Source organism: Triticum urartu, chromosome 7 (assembly GCF_003073215.2).
Source record: "Triticum urartu cultivar G1812 chromosome 7, Tu2.1, whole genome shotgun sequence".
NCBI lineage: Eukaryota > Viridiplantae > Streptophyta > Magnoliopsida > Poales > Poaceae > Triticum > Triticum urartu.
Window position 1 is genome coordinate 183246094 of NC_053028.1, and position 20659 is coordinate 183266752.

The following is a 20659-nucleotide window of genomic DNA, read 5'->3' on the forward strand; positions in this document are numbered from 1 at the left end:
CCATAATGCAATAAATATCGATATAAAAGCATGATGCAAAATGGACGTATCAACTCCCCCAAGCTTAGACCTCGCTTGTCCTCAAGCGAAAGCCGAAATCGAAAAATATGTCCACATGTTTGGAGATAGAGGTGTCGATAAAAGTAAAATAATGACATGAGGGCATCATGATCATTCTTAGAACAGCAACTTACATAATTCTTGTCATATGATTTCTTATGCCAGAGTAATAATTCAATCACAATTTCAAGTATGAATCGTAAACTTCATTGAAAACTAACAAACTATAATCTCAGTCATTAGAGCAATTGCAATTTATCATAACATAAGAAAGAGTCAATATATAAGAGCTTTTCAGCAAGTCCACATACTCGACTATCATATAGTCTTTCACAATTGCTGACACTCACGCAATACTTATGGGTATGGAGTTTTAATCGGACACAGAGAAATATAGGGGCTTATAGTTTTGCCTCCCAACATTTTACCTCAAGGGTAATGTCAACAATAATAGTTCATGAAAACTCACATCCAATTAGCCATATATACCAGGATCTTTCCAACATACTGTGCTTGCCAAAAGATAAAATTTAAAAAGGAAGGGTGAAGATCACCAAGACTCTTATGCAAGGTAGGAGATAAAAGTAAAAGATAGGCCCTTCGCAGAGGGAAGCAGAGGTTGTCATGCGCTTTTATGGTTGGATGCACAAAATCTTAATGTGAAAGAACTTCACTTTATATTGCCACTTGTGATATGGACCTTTATTATGCAGTTTGTCGCTTTTATTTCTTCCATATCACACGATCGTATAAAGCTTATTTGCTCCCACACTAATAAGTCATACATATTTAGAGAGCAATTTTTATTGCTTGCACCGATGACAACTTACTTGGAGGATCTTACTCAATCCATAGGTAGGTATGGTGGACTCTCATGGCAAAACTGGTTTAAGGGTATTTGGAGGCACAAGTAGTATCTCTACTTGGTGCGATGAATTTGGCTAGCATGAGAGGGAAAGGCAAGCTCAACCATGTTGGATGATCCATGACAATATAATTTATCTCAGATGTAAGAAAACATAACCCATTACGTTGTCTTCCTTGTCCAACGTCAACTCTTTAGCATGTCATATTTTAATGAGTGCTCACAATCATAAAAGATGTCCAAGATAGTATATTTATATGTGAAGACCTCTCTTTCTTTATTACTTCCTATCAATTGCAACGATGACCAAAACTATGTTTGTCAACGCTCAACAACTTTTATTCATCATACTTTTTTATGTGAGCTCATTACTCTCCATAAGATCCATATGATCTCGTTGTTTCCTTTTTTTATTTATTTCTATTTTCTTTTATTCACTTAGGATCATGGCAAAATAATCAAGCCCTTGACTCAACACTAATCTTTATTATATATAGCTCACGGACTCGATTACATAGAGGGATCATAAAGCAAAACTCAAAACTAGATCATGCCATAAACTTTATTCTACTAGATCAAGATATTACCAAAAGGATCGAGCTAAGAAAAATGGTAAAGATAAAAGTGATGGTGATACGATACCGGGGCACTCCCCCAAGCTTGGCAGTTGCCAAGGGGAGTGCCCATACCAGATACTCAATTCTTCTTTGTTGGTGGAGAAGGTGATGGTTTTGTTGATGGCGTAGGCTTGTCGTCCTTCTTCCAAGGCATAGGCTCACCATCATAGAAGGATGATCAAGTCTCCTGAAACCTCAAATCTGCAGCCAAACTCATCCTCTTGAATCTATATTCATACTCACAGTTTTGATTTTGCAGGTCATAGATCTGGGCTTGGAGGTGCTCGATTTTCTCATGAAGCTTGAAGATGGCATCCCCAATGTCCTTGACGTCCAGCTTGTGGTTTTTGGTGAACTCTGTGATCATAATGTGATTGGAATCGAGTCCACGCTCCACCATCTCCTGACGCTTGAAAACATCTTGCTCCAATGCCTCGAGCCTTGCCTCCGTGCTTCCGGTCTTCCTTGGTCCTTCAACATCACGGATGCGCAACAACCCCTCACGCATCTCAATGGTTTGAGGGTGTTGCAGCACCTCCGTGAGGTAGGGTTTGATGACCTTCTCGAAGAAATGGTCCTTGGGGGCACTTGAAGACGACATGACGTCCTGGATCTGTCAGAAAAACAGCTCGAAACACAAACAGAGGATAATTGCGTGATACGGGAGTCAAAAACCCCGGGAGATTATATAATGAATTTTTACCAACCAAAATACGTATTGTGTACAAAAATGGAGTCCGGATAGCACACGAGATGCCCATGAGGTAGGGGGCGCACCCAGTAGGGTAGGGCGTGCCCTTCATCCTCGTGGAGGCCTCGTGTCCTTCCCAGACTGCTTCTTATTTTTCTATTTTCTAAATATTCCAAAACGGAGAAATATTGCCTTAAAAACTGTTTGTCGGTTTACTTACCGTACCACATACCTATTACTTTTCGGAGTCCGAAACGTTCAAGAAAGTGTCCCTTATGTATTCCTCCGGGGTTACGGTTTCAATAACATTGGTTTCAACATTTATGGGATTATCTGAGATATAATGTTTGATTCTTTGATCGTTCACCACCTTCGGATTTGTGCCTTCGAAGTTGTTGATTTTTATGGCACCGGAAAGATAGACCTCCTCGATAACGTAAGGACCTTCCCATTTAAAGAGAAGTTTTCCTGCAAAAAATCTTAAACGAGAGTTGTATAACAGTACATAATCACCTACATTAAACTCATGTTTTTGTATCCTTTTGTCATGCCATCTATTAACTTTTTATTTAAACAACTTGGCATTTTCGTAGGCTTGGGTTCTCCATTCATCAAGTGAGCTAATATCAAATAACCTCTTCTCACCGGCAAGTTTAAAATGATAATTGAGCTCTTTAATAGCCCAAAATGCCTTGTGTTCTAGTTCGAGAGGTAAGTGACATGCTTTTCCATAAACCATTTTATACGGAGACATACCCATAGGATTTTTATATGCAGTTCTATAGGCCCATAATGCATCATCAAGTTTCTTGGACCAATTCTTTCTAGACCTATTGACAGTCTTTTGCAAAATTAATTTGAGCTCTCTATTACTCAATTCTACTTGACCACTAGACTGAGGGTGATAAGGGGATGCAATTCTATGATTAACATCATACTTAGCAAGCATTTTACGGAAAGCACCATGAATAAAATGTGAACCACCATCAGTCATTAAATATCTAGGGACTCCAAATCTTGGAAAAATAACTTCTTTAAGCATTTTAATAGAAGTGTTATGATCAGCACTACTAGTTGGAATAGCTTCTACCCACTTAGTAACGTAATCAACAGCAACTAAAATATGTGTATATCCATTAGAGGCAGGAAAAGGTCCCATATAGTCAAAGCCCCAAACATCAAATGGTTCAATAACGAGTGAATAGTTCATAGGCATTTCTTGACGTCTACTAATATTACCAATTCTTTGACATTCATCACAAGATAAGACAAACTTACGGGCATCCTTGAAGAGAGTAGGCCAATAAAAACCAGATTGCAATACCTTATGTGCAGTTCTATCTCCAGCATGGTGTCCTCCATAAGCTTCGTAGTGACACTTGCATAGGATCTGTTCCTGTTCATGCTCAGGTACACAATGTCTAATAACACCATCTACTCCTTCTTTATAAAGATGTGGGTCATCCCAAAAGTAATGCCTCAAATCATAGAAGAACTTTTTCTTTTGCTGGTATGTGAAACTAGGTGGTATGAATTTGGCAACAATGTAATTAGCATAATCAGCATACCATGGAGCAGTATGAGAAGCATTTATGACATTTAATTGCTCATCAGGAAAGATATCATCAATAGGTAGTGGGTCATCAAGCACATTTTCTAATCTAGACAAGTTGTCTGCAACGAGGTTCTCAGCTCCCTTTCTATCAACAATATGTAAGTCAAATTCTTGTAGTAAGAGAACCCATCTAATAAGTCTAGGTTTAGCATCTTTCTTTTCCATAAGATATTTAATAGCAGCATGATCAGTGTGAATAGTTACTTTAGAATCAACAATATAAGGTCTGAACTTATCACAAGCAAATACAACTGCTAAGAATTCTTTTTCAGTAGTAGCATAATTTCTTTGAGCATTGTCTAGGGTTTTACTAGCATATTGAATAACGTTTAATTTATTATCAACTCTTTGCCCTAGAACAGCACCTACAGCATAATCACTAGCATCACACATAATTTCAAAGGGTAAATTCCAATCAGGTGGCTGAACAATAGGTGCAGAGATCAATGCTTTCTTAAGTATTTCAAATGCTTCTACACAATCATCATCAAAGACAAATGGTATATCTTTTTGTAATAAATTAGTCATAGGCCGAGAAATTTTTGAGAAGTCCTTAATGAACCTCCTATAAAATCCAGCGTGACCAAGGAAACTTCTTTACCTTTGATGTCCTTGGGGCATGGCATCTTTTCAATAGCATCAACCTTGGCTTTATCAACTTCGATACCTCTTTCAGAAACTTTATGCCCCAAGACAATACTTTCATTAACCATAAAGTGGCACTTTTCCCAATTCAAGACAAGGTTAGTTTCTTCACATCTCTGCAAAACTCGATCAAGGTTGCTCAAGCAATCATCAAAAGAAGATCCATAGACGGAGAAATCGTCCATGAAAACATCACAAATCTTTTCACAGAAGTCAGAGAATATAGCCATCATGCATCTTTGAATGGTAGCAGGTGCATTACATAAACCAAAAGGCATACGTCTATAAGCAAAAGTACCAAAAGGGCAAGTAAAAGTAGTCTTTGATTGATCCTTGGCTGACACAGGTATTTGGGAGAAACCATAATAATCATCTAGAAAGCAAAAATGTGTATGTTTGGATAATCTTTCTAGCATTTGATCGATAAAAGGTAAGGGGTAATGATCCTTTTTAGTGGCCTTATTTAATTTGCAGAAATCAATTACCATCCTATAACCTGTAATAATTCTTTGAGGAATCAATTCATCTTTATCATTAGGAACGACAGTAATACCTCCCTTCTTAGGGACACAATGGACAGGACTTACCCACTGACTATCAGCAACGAGATAGATTATACCTGCCTCAAGGAGCTTTAGTATTTCCTTTCTTACCACTTCTTTCATTTAGGATTCAGCCATCGTTGATGATCACGAACTGGTTTAGCATCTTCTTCCAAATTTATTTTATGTTGACATAGAGTGGGACTAATGCCCTTAAGATCATCAAGAGTATACCCAATAGCAGCACGGTGCTTCTTCAAAGTTTTCAATAATCTCTCTTCCTCATGCTCTAAAAGGTTAGCACTAATAATAACAGGATATATCTTTTTCTCATCAAGATAAGCATATTTAAGAGTATCAGGCAACAGTTTAAGCTCAAACACGGGATCACCCTTGGGTGGAGGAGGATCCCCTAGGATTTCAACAGGCAAATTGTGTTTCAGAATAGGTTCTTGTTTAAAGAATACTTCATCTATTTCCCTTCTTTCATTCATAAACATATCATTTTCATGGTCTAGCAAATATTGTTCTAAAGGATCACTAGGAGGTATGGCAATAGAAGCAAGACCAATAATTCCATCCTTACTAGGTAATTCTTATTCATGGTGTTGTCTACTAAATTTAGAGAAATTAAATTCATGAGACATATCATCTAAACCGATGGTAACAACATCCTTTTTGCAATCTATCTTAGCATTAACAGTGTTCAAGAAGGGTCTACCAAATATAATTGGACAAAAGCTATCTTGTGGGGAACCAAGAACAAGAAAATCAGCAGGATATTTAGTTTTCCCACACAAGACTTCAACATCTCTTACAATTCCCATTGGTGAAATAGTATCTCTATTGGCAAGTTTAATTGTGACATCAATATCTTCTATCTCGGCAGGTGCAATATCATGCATAATTTCTTTGTATAAGTCGTAAGGTATTGCACTAGCACTAGCACCCATATCACATAAGCCATGATAACAATGATCTCCTATTTTAACAGAAATAACAGGCATGCCTACCACAGGTCTGTTTTTATCTTTTGCACAGGGTTAGCAATTCTAGCAGTCTCGTCAAGGAAATGAATAACATGCCCATCAATATTATCAGACAAGAGATCTTTAACAATAGCAATATCAGGTTCAACTTTAATTTGCTCAGGAGGTGTATAAGTTTTAATATTGCTTTTATGAACCACAGTTGAAGCTTTAGCATGATCCTTTATCCTAACAGGGAAAGGTGGTTTCTCAACATAAGAAGTAGGAACAATAGGATCATTATAAGTGACGGTCTTTTCTTCAACTTTAATTGGTGCAACTACTTTTACTTGTATGGGAGGATGATATTTAAACCACTTCTCCCTAGGGAGATCAACATGAGTAGCAAAAGATTCACAGAAAGAATCTACTATTTCAGAGTCAAGTCCATATTTAGTGCTAAATTTACGGAAAACATCGGTATCCATAAAAGATTTAACACAATCAAACTTAGGTGTCATACCTGACTCCTTGTCTTTGTCGAGGTCCCAATATTCAGAGTTGCGTTTAATTCTTTCCAATAAATCCCATTTGAATTCAATAGTCTTCGTCATAAAAGAGCCAGCACAAGAAGTATCGAGCATGGTGCGATTGTTATCAGAAAGCCGAGCATATAAATTTTGAATAATCATCTCTCTTGAGAGCTCATGATTGGGGCATGAATATAACATTGATTTAAGCCTCCCCCAAGCTTGAGCGTTGCTTTCTCCTTCGCGAGGCCAAAAATTATCTATATAATTGCGATCACGATGAACAAGATGCATAGGATAAAACTTCTGATGAAATTCCAATTTCGATCGTTTGTAGTTCCATGGCCCCGTATCATCGCATAGCCTATACCATGTCAATGCATCTTCCTTCAAAGATAAAGGGAAGACCTTCTTTTTAATAACATCTCTGGGTACACCTGTAAGCTTAAACAATCCACAAACTTCATCCACATATATTGGGTGCTCATCGGGATGCTTTGTTCCATCTCCTGCAAAAGGATTAGCTAGCAGTTTTTCTATCATACCCGAAGGAATTTCAAAGCAGACATTTTCATTTTCAGTAGGTTGAGGAGCAACTCTTTGATCTACTGGTCGGGGTGAAGATACCCCGAACAAGCCCCTCAGAGGATTACTTTCCATGGTAACAAGTGACAGTAAATTTCAGCACACTATATAAATTTTTCCTTACCAAATTCCACCTACCAAAGGCGCTTCACTCCCCCGCAACGGTGCCAGAAAAGAGTCTTGATGACCCACAAGTATAGGGGATCTATCGTAGTCCTTTCGATAAGTAAGAGTGTCGAACCCAACGAGGAGCAAAAGGAAATGATAAGCGGTTTCCAGCAAGGTATTCTCTGCAAGTACTGAAATAAGTGGTAACAGATAGTTTTTGTGATAGGATAATTTGTAACGAGCAACAAGTAACAAAAGTAAATAAAGTGCAGCAAGGTGGCCCAATCCTTTTTGTAGCAAAGGACAAGCCTGGACAAACTCTTATATAGAGAAAAGCACTCCCTAGGACACATGGGAATATCGTCAAGCTAGTTTTCATCACGTTCATATGATTCGCGTTCGGTACTTTGATAATTTGGTATGTGGGTGGACCGGTGCTTGGGTACTGTCCTTACTTGGACAAGCATCCCACTTATGATTAACCTCTATTGCAAGCATCCGCAACTACAACAAAAGTATTAAGGTAAACCTAACCATAGCATGAAACATATGGATCCAAATCAGCCCCTTACGAAGCAACGCATAAACTAGGGTTTAAGCTTCTGTCACTCTAGCAACCCATCATCTACTTATTACTTCCCAATGCCTTCCTCTAGGCCCAAATAATGGTGAAGTTTTATGCAGTCAACGTTCACATAACACCACTAGAGGAGAGACAACATACATCTCATCAAAATATCGAACGAATACCAAATTAACATGACTACTAATAGCAAAACTTCTCCCATGTCCTCAGGAACAAACGTAACTACTCACAAAGCATATTCATGTTCATAATCAGAGGGGTATTAATATGCATATAGGATCTGAACATATGATCTTCCACCAAATAAACCAACTAGCATCAACTACAAGGAGTAATTAACACTACTAGCAACCTACTAGTACCAATCCCGGACTTGGAGAAAAGAATTGGATACAAGAGATGAACTAGGATTTTTAGAGGAGATGGTGTTGGTGAAGATGTTGATGGAGATTGCCCTCTCCCGATGAGAGGGGCGTTGGTGATGACGATGGCGATGATTTCCCCCTCACGGAGGTAAGTTTACCCAGCAGAACAGCTCTACCAGAGCCCTAGAATGGTTTCGCCAAGGTTCCGCCTCGTGGCGGCAGAGTTTCGTCTGAGGAGATGGCTTATGATTTTTTTCCTCATCGAAAGACTCCATATAGAAGAAGATGGCCATCGGAGGGCCACCAGGGGGCCCACGAGGTAGGGGCGCCCAAGGGGGTAGGGCGTGCCCCCCACCCTCGTGGGCAGGGTGTGACCCCCTGGTGAACTTCTTGCACTCAGTATTTTTTATATATTCTGAAAATGTCTTCCGTGAAGTTTTGGGGCTTTTGGAGCTGTGCAGAATAGGTCTCTAATATTTGCTCCTTTTCCAGCCCAGAATCTCAGCTGTCGGCATTCTCCCTCTTTATGTAAACCTTGTAAAATAAGAGAGAATAGGCATAAGTATTGTGACATAATGTGTAATAACGGCCCATAATGCAATAAATATCGATATAAAAGCATGATGCAAAATGGATGTATCATGAGGTAATTGTACCTTCTCCCAAATTGGAAAGTAGTTCATCACAGAAATCAGTTCTAGTGATTCCTACACCAATTAGTGAGGAAGCTAATGATGATGATCATGAAACTTCAGATCAAGTTACTAGTGAACCTCATAGGTCAACCAGAATACGGTCCGCACCAGAGTGGTATGGTAATCTGTTCTGGAAATCATGTTACTAGACCATGACGAACCTACAAACTATGAGGAAGCGATGATGAGCCCAGATTCCGCAAAATGGTTTGAGGCCATGAAATCTGAGATGGGATCCATGTATGGGAACAAAGTATGGACTTTGATTGACATGCGCGATGATCGGTGAGCCATTGAGAATAAATGGATCTTCAAGAGGAAGACGGACGCTGATAGTAGTGTTACTATCTACAAAGCTCGAATTGTCGCAAAATGTTTTCGACAAGTTCAAGGTGTTGACTACGATGATATTTTCTCACTCGTATCGATGCTTAAAAGTCTATCCGAATCATGTTAGCAGTTGCCGCATTTTATGAAATCTGGCAAATGGATATCCAAATTGCATTCCTTAAAGGATTTCTTAAAAAAGAGTTGTATATGATGCAACCAGAAGGTTTTCTCGATCCTAAAGGTGCTAACAAAGTGAGCAAGCTCCAGTGATCCATCTATGGACTGGTGCAAGCATCTCGGAGTTGGAATATATGCTTTGATAAAGTGATCAAAGCATATGGTTTTATACAGACTTGCGGTGAAGCCTGTATTTACAAGAAAGTGAGTGGGAGCACTACAGCATTTCTGATAAGTATATGTGAATGGCATATTGTTGATCGGAAATAATGTAGAATTTTCTGGAAAGCATAAAGGAGTATTTTAAAGGAGTTTTTCAAAGAAAGACCTCGGTGAAGCTCCTTATATATTGAGCATCAAGATCTATAGAGATAGATCAAGATGCTTGATATATTTTCAATGAGTACATACCTTGACAAGATTTTGAAGTAGTTCAAAATGAAACAGTCAAAGAAGGAGTTCTTGCCTGTGTTGCAAGGTGTGAAGTTGAGTAAAGACTCAAAACCCGACCACGGCAAAAAATAGAAAGAGAATGAAAAGTCATTCACTATGCATCAGTCATAGGTTCTATAAAGTATGCTATGATGTGTACCAGACCTATTGTGTATCTCACCATAAGTTTGGCAAGATGGTACAATAGTGATCCAGGAGTGGATCACTAGACAGCGGTCAAAAATATCCTTAGTGGAATAAGGAAATGTTTCTCGGATATGGAGGTGACAAAGAGTTCGTCGTAAAGAGTTACGTCGATGCAAGTTTTGACACCGATCTGGATGACTCTAAGTCTCGATCTAGATACATATTGAAAGTGGGAGCAATTAGCTAGAGTAGCTCCGTGCAAAGCATTGTAGACATAGAAAATTGCAAAATAAATACGGCTTTGAATGTGGCAGACCCGTTGACTAAATTTCTCTCTCAAGCAAAACATGATCACTTTTTTGGGTGTTAATCACATAGCGATGTGAACTATATTATTGACTCTAGTAAACCCTTTGGGTGTTAGTCACATGGAGATGTGAACTAATCACATAAAGATGTGAACTATTGGTGTTAAATCACATGACGATGTGAACTAGATTATTGACTCTAGTGCAAGTGGGAGACTGAAGGAAATATGCCCTAGAGGCAATAATAAAGTTGTTATTTATATTTCCTTATATCATGATAAATGTTTATTATTCATGCTAGAATTGTATTAACCGAAAACTTAGTACATGTGTGAATACATAGACAAACAAAGTGTCACTAGTATGCCTCTACTTGACTAGCTCGTTGAATCAAAGATGGTTAAGTTTCCTACCATAGACATGAGTTGCCATTTGATTAACGAGATCACATCATTATAGAATGATGTGATTGACTTGACCCATCCGTCAGCTTAGCACGATGATCGTTTAGTTTGTTGCTATTGCTTTCTCCATAACTTACACATGTTCCTATGACTATGAGATCATGCAAATCCCGGATACCGGAGGAACACTTAGTGTGCTATCAAACGTCACAACGTAACTGGGTGACTATAAAGATGCTCTACATGTTGTTGGGGAACGTTGCAGAAAACAAAATTTTCCTACTCGTTTCACCAAGATCATCTAGGAGTTCATCTAGCAACGAGTCATCGGATGCATCTACATACCTTTGTAGATCGCGTGCGGAAGTGTTCAAAGAACGGTGATGATGTAGTCGAACACGACGTGATCCAAATCACCGATGACCAAGCGCCGAACGGACGGCACCTCCGCGTTCAACACACGTACGGGACGGGAGACGTCTCCTCCTTCTTGATCCAGCAAGGGGGAAGGAGAGGTTGATGAAGATCCAGCAGCACGACGGCGTGGTGGTGGATGCAGGGCGTCACAGTAGCAGGGCTTCGCCTATACTACTAGAGAGAGACGTAACGGGGAGAGAGGGAGGCGCCAGGGGCTGGTGTATGAAATCCCTCCTCTCCCCCACTATATATAGGAGGGCCAAGGGGGGGGTGCGCAGCCTAGGAGATCTGATCTCCTAGGTGCGGCGGCCAGGGGGAGGATTCCCTCCCCCCCCCAAGGCACCCAGAGGTGCCTTCCACCACTTGGACTCCTCCCCCTTGGAAACCCTAGGCGCATGGGCCTAGTGGGGCTGGTGCCCTTGGCCCATGAAGGCCAAGGCGCACCCCCTACAGCCCATGTGGCCCCCCGGGACAGGTGGCCCCACCCGGTGGGCCCCCGGGACCCCTCCGGTGGTCCCGGTACAATACCGATAACCCCGAAACTTGTCCCGATGGCCGAAACAGCATTTCCTATATATAATTCTTTACCTCCGGACCATTCCGGAACTCCTCGTGATGTCCGGGATCTCATCCGGGACTCCGAACAACATTCGGGTTTCTTCATATACATATCTTCACAACCCTAGCGTCACCGAACCTTAAGTGTGTAGACCCTACGGGTTCGGGAGACAAGTAGACATGACCGAGACGACTCTCCGGTCAATAACCAACAGCGGGATCTGGATACCCATGTTGGCTCCCACATGCTCCATGATGATCTCATCGGATGAACCACGATGTCGAGGATTCAATCAACCCCGTATGCAATTCCCTTTGTCAATCGATATGTTACTTGCCCGAGATTCGATCGTCGGTATCCCAATACCTCGTTCAATCTCGTTACCGGCAAGTCACTTTACTCGTACCGTAATGCATGATCCCGTGACCAGACACTTGGTCACTTTGAGCTCATTATGATGATGCATTACCGAGTGGGCCCGGTGATACCTCTCCGTCATACGGAGTGACAAATCCCAGTCTTGATCCATGTCAACCCAACAGACACTTTCGGAGATACCCGTAGTTTACCTTTATAGTCACCCAGTTACGTTGTGACGTTTGGTATACCCAAAGCACTCCTACGGTATCCGGGAGTTACACGATCTCATGGTCTAAGGAAAAGATACTTTGACATTGGAAAACTCTAGCAAACGAACTATACGATCTTGTGCTATGTTTAGGATTGGGTCTTGTCCATCACATCATTCTCCTAATGATGTGATCTTGTTATCAATGACATCCAATGTCCATAGTCAGGAAAGCATGACTATCTGTTGATCAACGAGCTAGTCAACTAGAGGCTTACTAGGGACATGTTGGTGTCTGTTATTCACACATGTATTACGATTTCCGGATAACACAATTATAGCATGAATAAAGACAATTATCATGAACAAGGAAATATAATAATAATGCTTTTATTATTGCCTCTAGGGCATATTTCCAACACATGTGTCTCCGATGGTGTTTGTTGAGTTGGCATAGATCGAGATATCTCTGGTCCCTCTCGGTAATGCACATCACTATAAGCCTTGCAAGCATTGTGACTAATGAGTTAGTTGCGGGATGATGCATTACGGAACGAGTAAAGAGACTTGCCGGTAACGAGATTGAACTAGGTATAAGGATACCGACGATCGAATCTCGGGCAAGTAACATACCGATGACAAAGGGAACAACGTATGTTGTTATGCGATTTGATCGATAAAGATCTTTGTGGAATATGTAGGAGCCAATATGAGCATCCAGGTTCCGCTATTGGTTATTGACCGGAGATGTGTCTCGGTTATGTCTACATAGTTCTCGAACCCGTAGGGTCCGCACGCTTAACGTTCGATGATGATTTGTATTATGAGTTATGTGATTTGATGACCAAAGTTTGTTTGGAGTCCCGGATGAGGTCGGGGACATGACGAGGAGTCTCGAAATGGTCGAGAGGTAAATATCGATATATTTGAAGGCTATATTCGGACATCGGAAAGGTTCCGAGTGATTCGGGTATTTTTCGGAGTACCGGAGAGTTTCGGGAATTCGCCGGGAGAAGTATTGGGCCTTATTGGGCCATACGGGAATAGAGGAGGCACGCCAAAGTTAAGGAGGCGCGCGCCCTCCCATGGGTCCGAATTGGACTAGGGGGAAGGGGCCGGCGCCTCCCTTGCCCTTTCCTACTCCCTCTCTCTTTCCCTCTTTCTTCTCTCCTACTCCGGAAAGGAAAAGGGGAATCCTACTAGGACCTGGGAGTCCTAGTAGAACTCCCCACACTTGGTGCGCCCCCTCTAGGGCTCACCTCCTCCTCCTCCCTCCTTTATATACGTGGGTAGGGGACACCCAAAGGCACAACAGACAATCTCTTAGCCGTGTGTGGTGCCCCCCTCCACAGTTACACACCTCGGTCATATCGTCGTAGTGCTTAGGCGAAGCCCTGCGCCGGTAACTTCATCATCACCATCGTCACGCCGTCATGCTGACGGAACTCTCCCTCGGCCTCAACTGGATCAAGAGTACGAGGGACGTCACCGAGCTGAACGTGTGCAGATCATGGAGGTGTCGTACTTTCGGTACTAGGATCGGTCGGATCGTGAAGATGTACGACTACATCAACTGCGTTGTCATAACGCTTCCGCTTACGGTCTACGAGGGTACGTGGAGAACACTCTTCCCTCTCGTTGCTATGCATCACCATGTTAGATCTTGCATGCGTGTAGGAATTTTTTTGAAATTACTGCGTTCCCCAACAATAGCTTGTGCAAAACGTAAGAGGGAGCCAAGACTTGAAGGGGGGCAAATTAGTAGGAAAGGAGGGGCTAATCTCTAGTTGAAACACTAGTTACTCTTAAAGTCTAGCATTTTCTTCAATGAATGCACAAATTAGGGGGGGAGGGGCATGGCCCCTGTTGGTCTACACTAAACTCCTCCACTAGGAAGATAACCACTAATTTTGAAATTTTAAAATGAGCATAGGGCAGTATCAATGCTTCGCGTAGGACTATATCTGAAGCATGACACCTATACAAAAATCTTGTATGACACTCTATTTAATGAGAATATAGAGAGTTGTCATATCATAGCTCTTAGCATAAAAATCAAGACAACTCATATATTTTCTCTCACGAAGCACATTAAATGAGAGCACATTTAGATAGGCAATAAGATATAATCCATTAGAGGTACAGCTAGTATATATTTTTTGCAAGGGATCTAAGTATATATTTAACATATAGTGTGATACTCCCTCCGTCCGGAATTATTTGTCATGAAAATGGATATATCTTCATTCTGCAACAAGTAATTTGGGATGGAGGAAGTATAACTTAAGATAATAATGCATTGTGAGTGTCTTTAAATGGAAGGTGACCCCATAATTAACATCAACGTCACCAAGACACAACAAGCACACATTTATTTAGTACAACCTCGATACATGCACCTAGAATCGTCCATTTCATGAATGCGCCGCATCTCACACATACCTACACACACGTGTTTTCCAGCCTACCGGGCCGCCGCATGTGCGTTTCCGGGCTCGCCGGCCTGCACCCACACCACGCTTAGCTTGGTGAGGAAGTGGCACACAGCGACATCCCCTGGCTTGACGTTGTGCAGCGCAAAGAACGGGTGCTTCAGGCTCCATTGCGACGTGTCGAGGTGGCACACGGCCAACGCCTCCATTGTCGCCGGCGCCGCGCCCCCATCCACGCTCGCCAGCGTCACCGCGTACGCGGCGGTGGGGTTGGATGTGTGGCAGTAGTACACCGCATACGGGTACGTCAAGTCGTGGCAGGTCACGATCTCCGATGACTTGGAGAGCCTTCGGGCAGCCGTCACGTTGTACCTCCCCCGCAGCGCCGGTGTGCCCGGGGCTTCCACGGGAAGCTTGGCGGCGGAGAACGCACGGACGTTGGACGTTCCGAGAAGGGACGTCGTGAGCTCGCCGAGGGACTCGAGGGAGGTGGCGCATCCTGCTTTTTCGCCGGGGAGCGTCCGTGGGTGCTCACAGGTGTCCAGCGTCCACCGAATGTCTCTAATCATCCCAAGGGACGTTGGCGCAAACATCGCGACGATGTCCGGGAAGCGCTCGATGGAGAATGGAAGGGAGTCGGCGACGTGGCGGGGAAGAAGCGTCGGCAAGGAGTTGGTCGGCGGGATGGTCGGGGTGATCATTGACCCTGGCCGCAGCATGTCGCGGAAGAAGAAAACATCCGCCTGTCTTTTGTTCATGTGGCTATGAGAGTGAACATGGTGGCTCGCCTTTCCTGTTGCTTGAAACACGTGCAATAGTGAGAAAAAAATTTCATTTGAGAAATGATATTTAATCAAATAACCAGCTCTGTTTTCTGGATATTTATCATCACATGAAAAACAGTAAATTAACATGGAAATTCTAAAAATGCACGTTCTTCATAAGTTGTGCTTTCTCTTTACCTTCTATGTGTGCCATATGCCCCGTAGAAACGGTCTTTAGGTCATTTTCATGTTCCGACCTATATGACATTGTAGCTTTGTTTGGATCCACTTCATCTTTTGACCCATATGTCATTGTAAGTTTATTTGTATACTCTGCATGGTTTGACCCGTATGACATTGTAACTTTATGTGGATCTTCTTGTTGTTCTGACATATATGTCATCGTAGCTTTATTGGGATCATCTTCTTGTTGCGACCCATATGACATCGTAACTTTATGTGGATCTTCTTCTTGTTCTGACCTATATGTCATTGTAACTTTATTGGGATCATCTTCTTGTTCCGACCCATATGACATTGTGACTTTATGTGGATCTTCCTCTTGTTCTGACCTATATGACATTGTAACTTTATTGGGATCATCTTCTTGTTCTGCCCTGTATGTCATTGTAGCTTTATTGGGATCATCTTCTTGTTCTGGCCTGTATGACATTGTGACTCTATGTGGATCATCTTCACCTTGATTCAAGACTTCAATATGTTCATTTTTCCCTTCATCTAACCCATATGACACTGAGACTTCTTTTAGATCTCCTTCTTGTGCCACAAAGTCTCTATCTTTTGATCCATGTGACACAGATACTTCTTTTAAATTATTTTCACCTTTTGATTCATATGACAGAGAAACCTCCTTCACATCTTCTTGTGCCACGAAGTCTCTCTTTGGAACATCTTTGGCACCTACCCCATAAGACACCGAGACTTTTTCCGGTCTCTCTCCAACTTTTGCCCCATATGACACAGAGACCTCCTTTAAATTGTCTCCACCTTTTGATCCATACGACAAAGAGTCCTCCTTTAACTTATGTTCAGCTTGTGATGCAGTATGACTATGTTCTTCCCCTTGATCAGCTTCTGACTTGAGTTTCTTATAATATGGTCCGATTTTTCGTAGTCCTTTGACAAATTTGAGATCAATATCGTCTAGAGAGGCACGCACTGAATTCACATGTGGCAACCATGTTGATAGACTTATTAGTAGGTCAATTGTGATAAACCACAAGTCACATAAAATCAAATCCATGCAAAAACAACAAATAAAAAAACTACGGATAGACTATGCTAAATACTACTCCCTCCGTCCCAAAATGTAAGATCATTTTTGACACTGGGTTGCCTCTCTGAATATTAGACCTCTGAACATCAGAGTCATATATCACAACAACGAAATAAACCAAACTCGTGTTTGCGGTATGCATAGACACAAACAAATTGTTTATGCTGTGAATGACAGGCTACATTTAAACCTAATCTGTTGTTGAATATCCGGTCTCTATTAAAAGTTATGTTTAGTTTAATCTAATTCCCATTCCCCCCAAAAAAGGTATACCTTTTACTTTACAACTATATTCGATTTACAATTTTACACACTCGTGCGTATTCGGGAAAAAAAGGAAAAAAATATTTACACACTCAGCTTCAGACCAATTGTGAAATCAGGTCTACGATTTTAGAGAGAGAGAGAGAGAGAGAGAGAGAGAGAGAGAGAGAGAGAGAGAGAGACCTTCTTGTTGGACTAACATGTCGCTGACGGCTGGGGGAATTGGAGTTCCGGGAAGCACCGCCTCCCAGTACGCCCTCGGCGTCACCGAGTTCGTCGTGGCCGCATTGGCGAAGCTCACATGAGGACTGCCTCCTCCAGTAATCTGGGTGCATCACAACAAATAAACAAAAGACCGTTACAAGTCACACACACACACACACACGACGTACATAGGTATGCAATTCGTGTGTGGACAGAAATATTTGATGAGTGTGCCGTATGCACTCACCAGAAGAAGCGAGACGAGTGACAGGAGTACATCCATGGTGTGCGCGCGCTGCAGTGCAATGTGTTGCATCCAGTGCTAGTGAGTGATGGTGTGAAGCAAAGCAGCTGGACATGGGTCCTATTTATAGTCGTGATTGGGCAAGGAGTGGCATAGATTTACTGCTCAACAATCATACATATGCATTTCAAGCATCTTGCTAAATCCATGATTCATGAGGCATGCAAGGGCCAACGTATGACGGCATTGGACGCTGACGACTCAACCGTTTGCTCTCCTATTGTCGTACGTGGTTATTAAGAAAGAGCAGCGTGAGTTCCTCGTGTTCATTTCTTTATGGATATGGAGTATGTCAGATCTGGTGGACGCAAATATGCCCAAAGTGCCATATTACGGACTACAAAAGTCCAAGCCGAAAGGCCTTGTAGGCTTGTCTGGGAAAGGAAATAATCTGTTTGAAATGTGCTGAATATGATTCTACTTGTATTCCTTACATGGTTGAATTGGGTGGCGTTTTACGTACGTATAGTATTATATATAAGAGCATCTCCAGCAATCCTCCAGTATACCATTCCTAATACTAATAGGGTGATACTGAGGCAATCCTCTAGCAACCCAAAAGTTGGTACTTTAAACTGTTTGAGTGGTTCCCCGCAAAAAAAAAAAAAAAACAAAACAAAAACAAGAACACTGTTTGAGTGGTTAGCAGAAATTATTGCTTATCAAGAATAGTACTACTCTAGTAGCTGAATCTAAGAGCATCTCCACTCGCCCCCCCCCCTCCCAAACAGGCCCCCGGGGGGCCTTTTTTAGCGGCAAAAAAAGGCCCAACGACGCCCCTAGATCCTCGTTTATCGCCTGTTTGGCCCGAAATTATAACTGGCAAACACAAGTCGAACCCAGCGCGTCGGGGGGCTCCTGGGGCGTCGGCTTTAGCGAAAAGGCGCGTGGGCCCGTGCTGTCGGCGACACCGGCCAAATTCCCGCCGTTTTCTTCCCCCTTTCCCTCCATTTCCCTAGTGTCGCCCCCTTCTCCCCCGCCCTTCCCGCCATTCTCTCCCCGGATCCGCCCGTCATGCCGCCGAAGAAGTATGTCGCCCTTCGCCTAGCCGCGATTTCGTTCAACCAAAGCAGAGGAAGCCAAGGGCGCCAATGGCAAGACCCCCAGGCTTGTTGAACGCCGAGTGGAAGGCCGACATTGAGCGTCGGGAGGCGGTGACCACAAACCGGCGAAATAGGCTCATCATGAAGAAGGCTAGGGACGTGGCGGCGGCGGAGCAGCAGGGAGAGGTGGCTCGCGCGGGGATGGCGAACCTTTTACCTCAACAGGCCGGCCAGTGCCCCAAGCCGCATGGGGAAGCCAACAGAGCGCCGCGTCACCGTCACCGGCCAACTTATCGTTGCCGCTATGGGGGTACGTGGCCTCGCCTGGCTATGCCGACGGCGGCGCGCATGGCGGCTTCAACCCCAACATCACCTTCCCACATGGCGCGGCACTGCGCACATCCCCGGCCGGCTTCAACCACGACCCGCGTATCCCTCCCCCATGTTCGCGCCAGCCTCAACACCCAGTACAGCCACTCGCTGCCGACTTACTCAGCTTCGCTTGCGCCGTCTCTGCGTCGTGGCGCCCTCCCATTCACACATGGCTCGGCGGCACCGTTCAGCAGCACCGATGCCGACATGGACGAGATTATCACGAGCGGCTCGGTCGTTGCCGCTTCGTGCCCCGGGTTCCACACACAAGACGAAACTCTAGACGACATCGTCGATATCGAGGACGAGCTCGACGGCGCCGAGGAGGAAATGGAGGAAGAACCGGCGGAGGTGGAGCCGGCGCCCAAAGCGAAAAAGAAGAAGCAGGCAGAGCCTCGCCTGAAGTGGACGTCCAAGGAAGACGAGTGCCTCGCTGGAGCATGGAAGACCATCAGCATCGACCCGATCACCGGCTCGAATCAAAACGTCGACACGTACTGGATAATGATCAAGACGGCGTTCGACGAGTGCAAGTTGGTCGACCTGGACTTCGCCAACATCCACATGGACCGCGGCGAGAAGGCCATGGCGAACCACGGGGCGACAATCCAGACGGCCTGCAACAAGTGGCATGGGATTCAAGAGGAGGTCGCGGCTCGCCCGGAAAGCGGCGCCAACGTCGAGGGTTAGGTATGGCCATGGTTCGCCGGCCCAGTTCCTCGCCGTGTACTTCACCGACACTTTGTGTTTGGATGTGCAGATGGTTCGGATGTTCAACATGTTTCGCCAGGACAACAGCGACCAAGAATTCAAGTTCCTTCATGTGTTCACCAGGATCGAGTCGTGCGAGAAATGGACGAAGGCCAGGCTCGCTCTCACCAAGGCGAAGAACACCTACAACCCGGATGCGCCTGCCCCGCCGGCGGCAGAAGGGCGCCATGATGGCAACAAACGAGCCAAGGTGGCAAGGGACGCGGCACCCGCTACCGAACGGTCGTCGATCGAGCAATGCATCGAAGATGCTAAGAGCAACGCCGCCAAGAGGGATTAGAAACCCGACGCGAGGTGGTCGGCGTTGATGATGAAGCAGGACGCCAAGCTCGACCTTCTTAGGACCAACGTCGTCGTGAAGAAGAGGAACACCAACCTGGCGTTCTTGATGGGGGGAGACACGTCGACGATGGACGAGCAGGTGAAGGCGTGTACCTGACGGAGCGCGGCCTCATCTTGAATCAGATGTCGGGACCGTCGGCGACCACCACTCCTACGCCAACGCCAACGCCGAGCCCGAGCAATGGAGCTGCGCCCACGCCGATGCCGAGCCTGAGCACTGGAGCTGCGCCCATGCCGACGCCGAGCCCAAGCACTGAAGTTGTGCCCACGCTGACACCCACGCCGACCTCGGCCAGCCCTGCGGCAGAGGAGCCTACCGCTTGAGCTCCACGTCTATTTGTTCCTATCCTTTTGATCGCCGGACTTTGGCTGATGTTCGATGTCAGCCCTGTGGCAGGATGAACGCCGACCTGTGGCATGATCGCCAAACTGTGTCGTTTTTTGTAGTGGGAAATGGACTTTGAATTTTATATTCGTTTTGGGGGCCGAAACCCGGGGGCGCGACTGAGAACTCGGTCGCCCCAGACCGAAAAAAGCGCCGGCGCAAACGCCAAAACCCTTCGCTGGGGCGAATCAACCTGTGGTTGAGTTGGTTAGGTGGACAGTGGTATCCCCAACCCACCAGGGTTCAAATCCTGGTGCTCGCATTATT

At 44.0% G+C, this 20659-nt stretch overlaps 1 protein-coding gene across 2 annotated transcripts; it reads right to left on the bottom strand.

Annotated features, from left to right (window-relative positions):
- Nucleotides 1-14493: 14493 nt before the first annotated feature.
- Nucleotides 14494-17583, bottom strand: LOC125523364 (BURP domain-containing protein 17-like). 2 transcript variants are annotated; one of them, XM_048688410.1, is made up of 4 exons: nucleotides 17423-17583; nucleotides 17155-17296; nucleotides 15609-16589; nucleotides 14494-15439 (listed from the first exon to the last, which is right to left on the bottom strand). In XM_048688410.1, exons 1-4 carry the CDS (start codon nucleotides 17489-17491, stop codon nucleotides 14679-14681), a joined length of 1953 nt encoding a protein of 650 aa, XP_048544367.1. In that variant the 5' UTR covers nucleotides 17492-17583; the 3' UTR covers nucleotides 14494-14678. The 2 variants fall into 2 exon arrangements, with proteins under 2 accessions (XP_048544367.1, XP_048544366.1); XM_048688409.1 differs by having other exon boundaries at nucleotides 14494-15445.
- Nucleotides 17584-20659: the final 3076 nt, after the last annotated feature.

Coding starts and splice junctions, on each gene's coding strand:
- LOC125523364 (XM_048688409.1), bottom strand. CDS start 17,491: ATGCAACACATTGCACTGCAGCGCGCGCACACCATGGATGTACTCCTG. Junction 17,297..17,422: donor CACTCGTCTCGCTTCTTCTG/GTGAGTGCATAC, acceptor TGATGCACCCAG/ATTACTGGAGGAGGCAGTCC. Junction 15,446..15,608: donor GCATATGGCACACATAGAAG/GTAAAGAGAAAG, acceptor ACGTGTTTCAAG/CAACAGGAAAGGCGAGCCAC.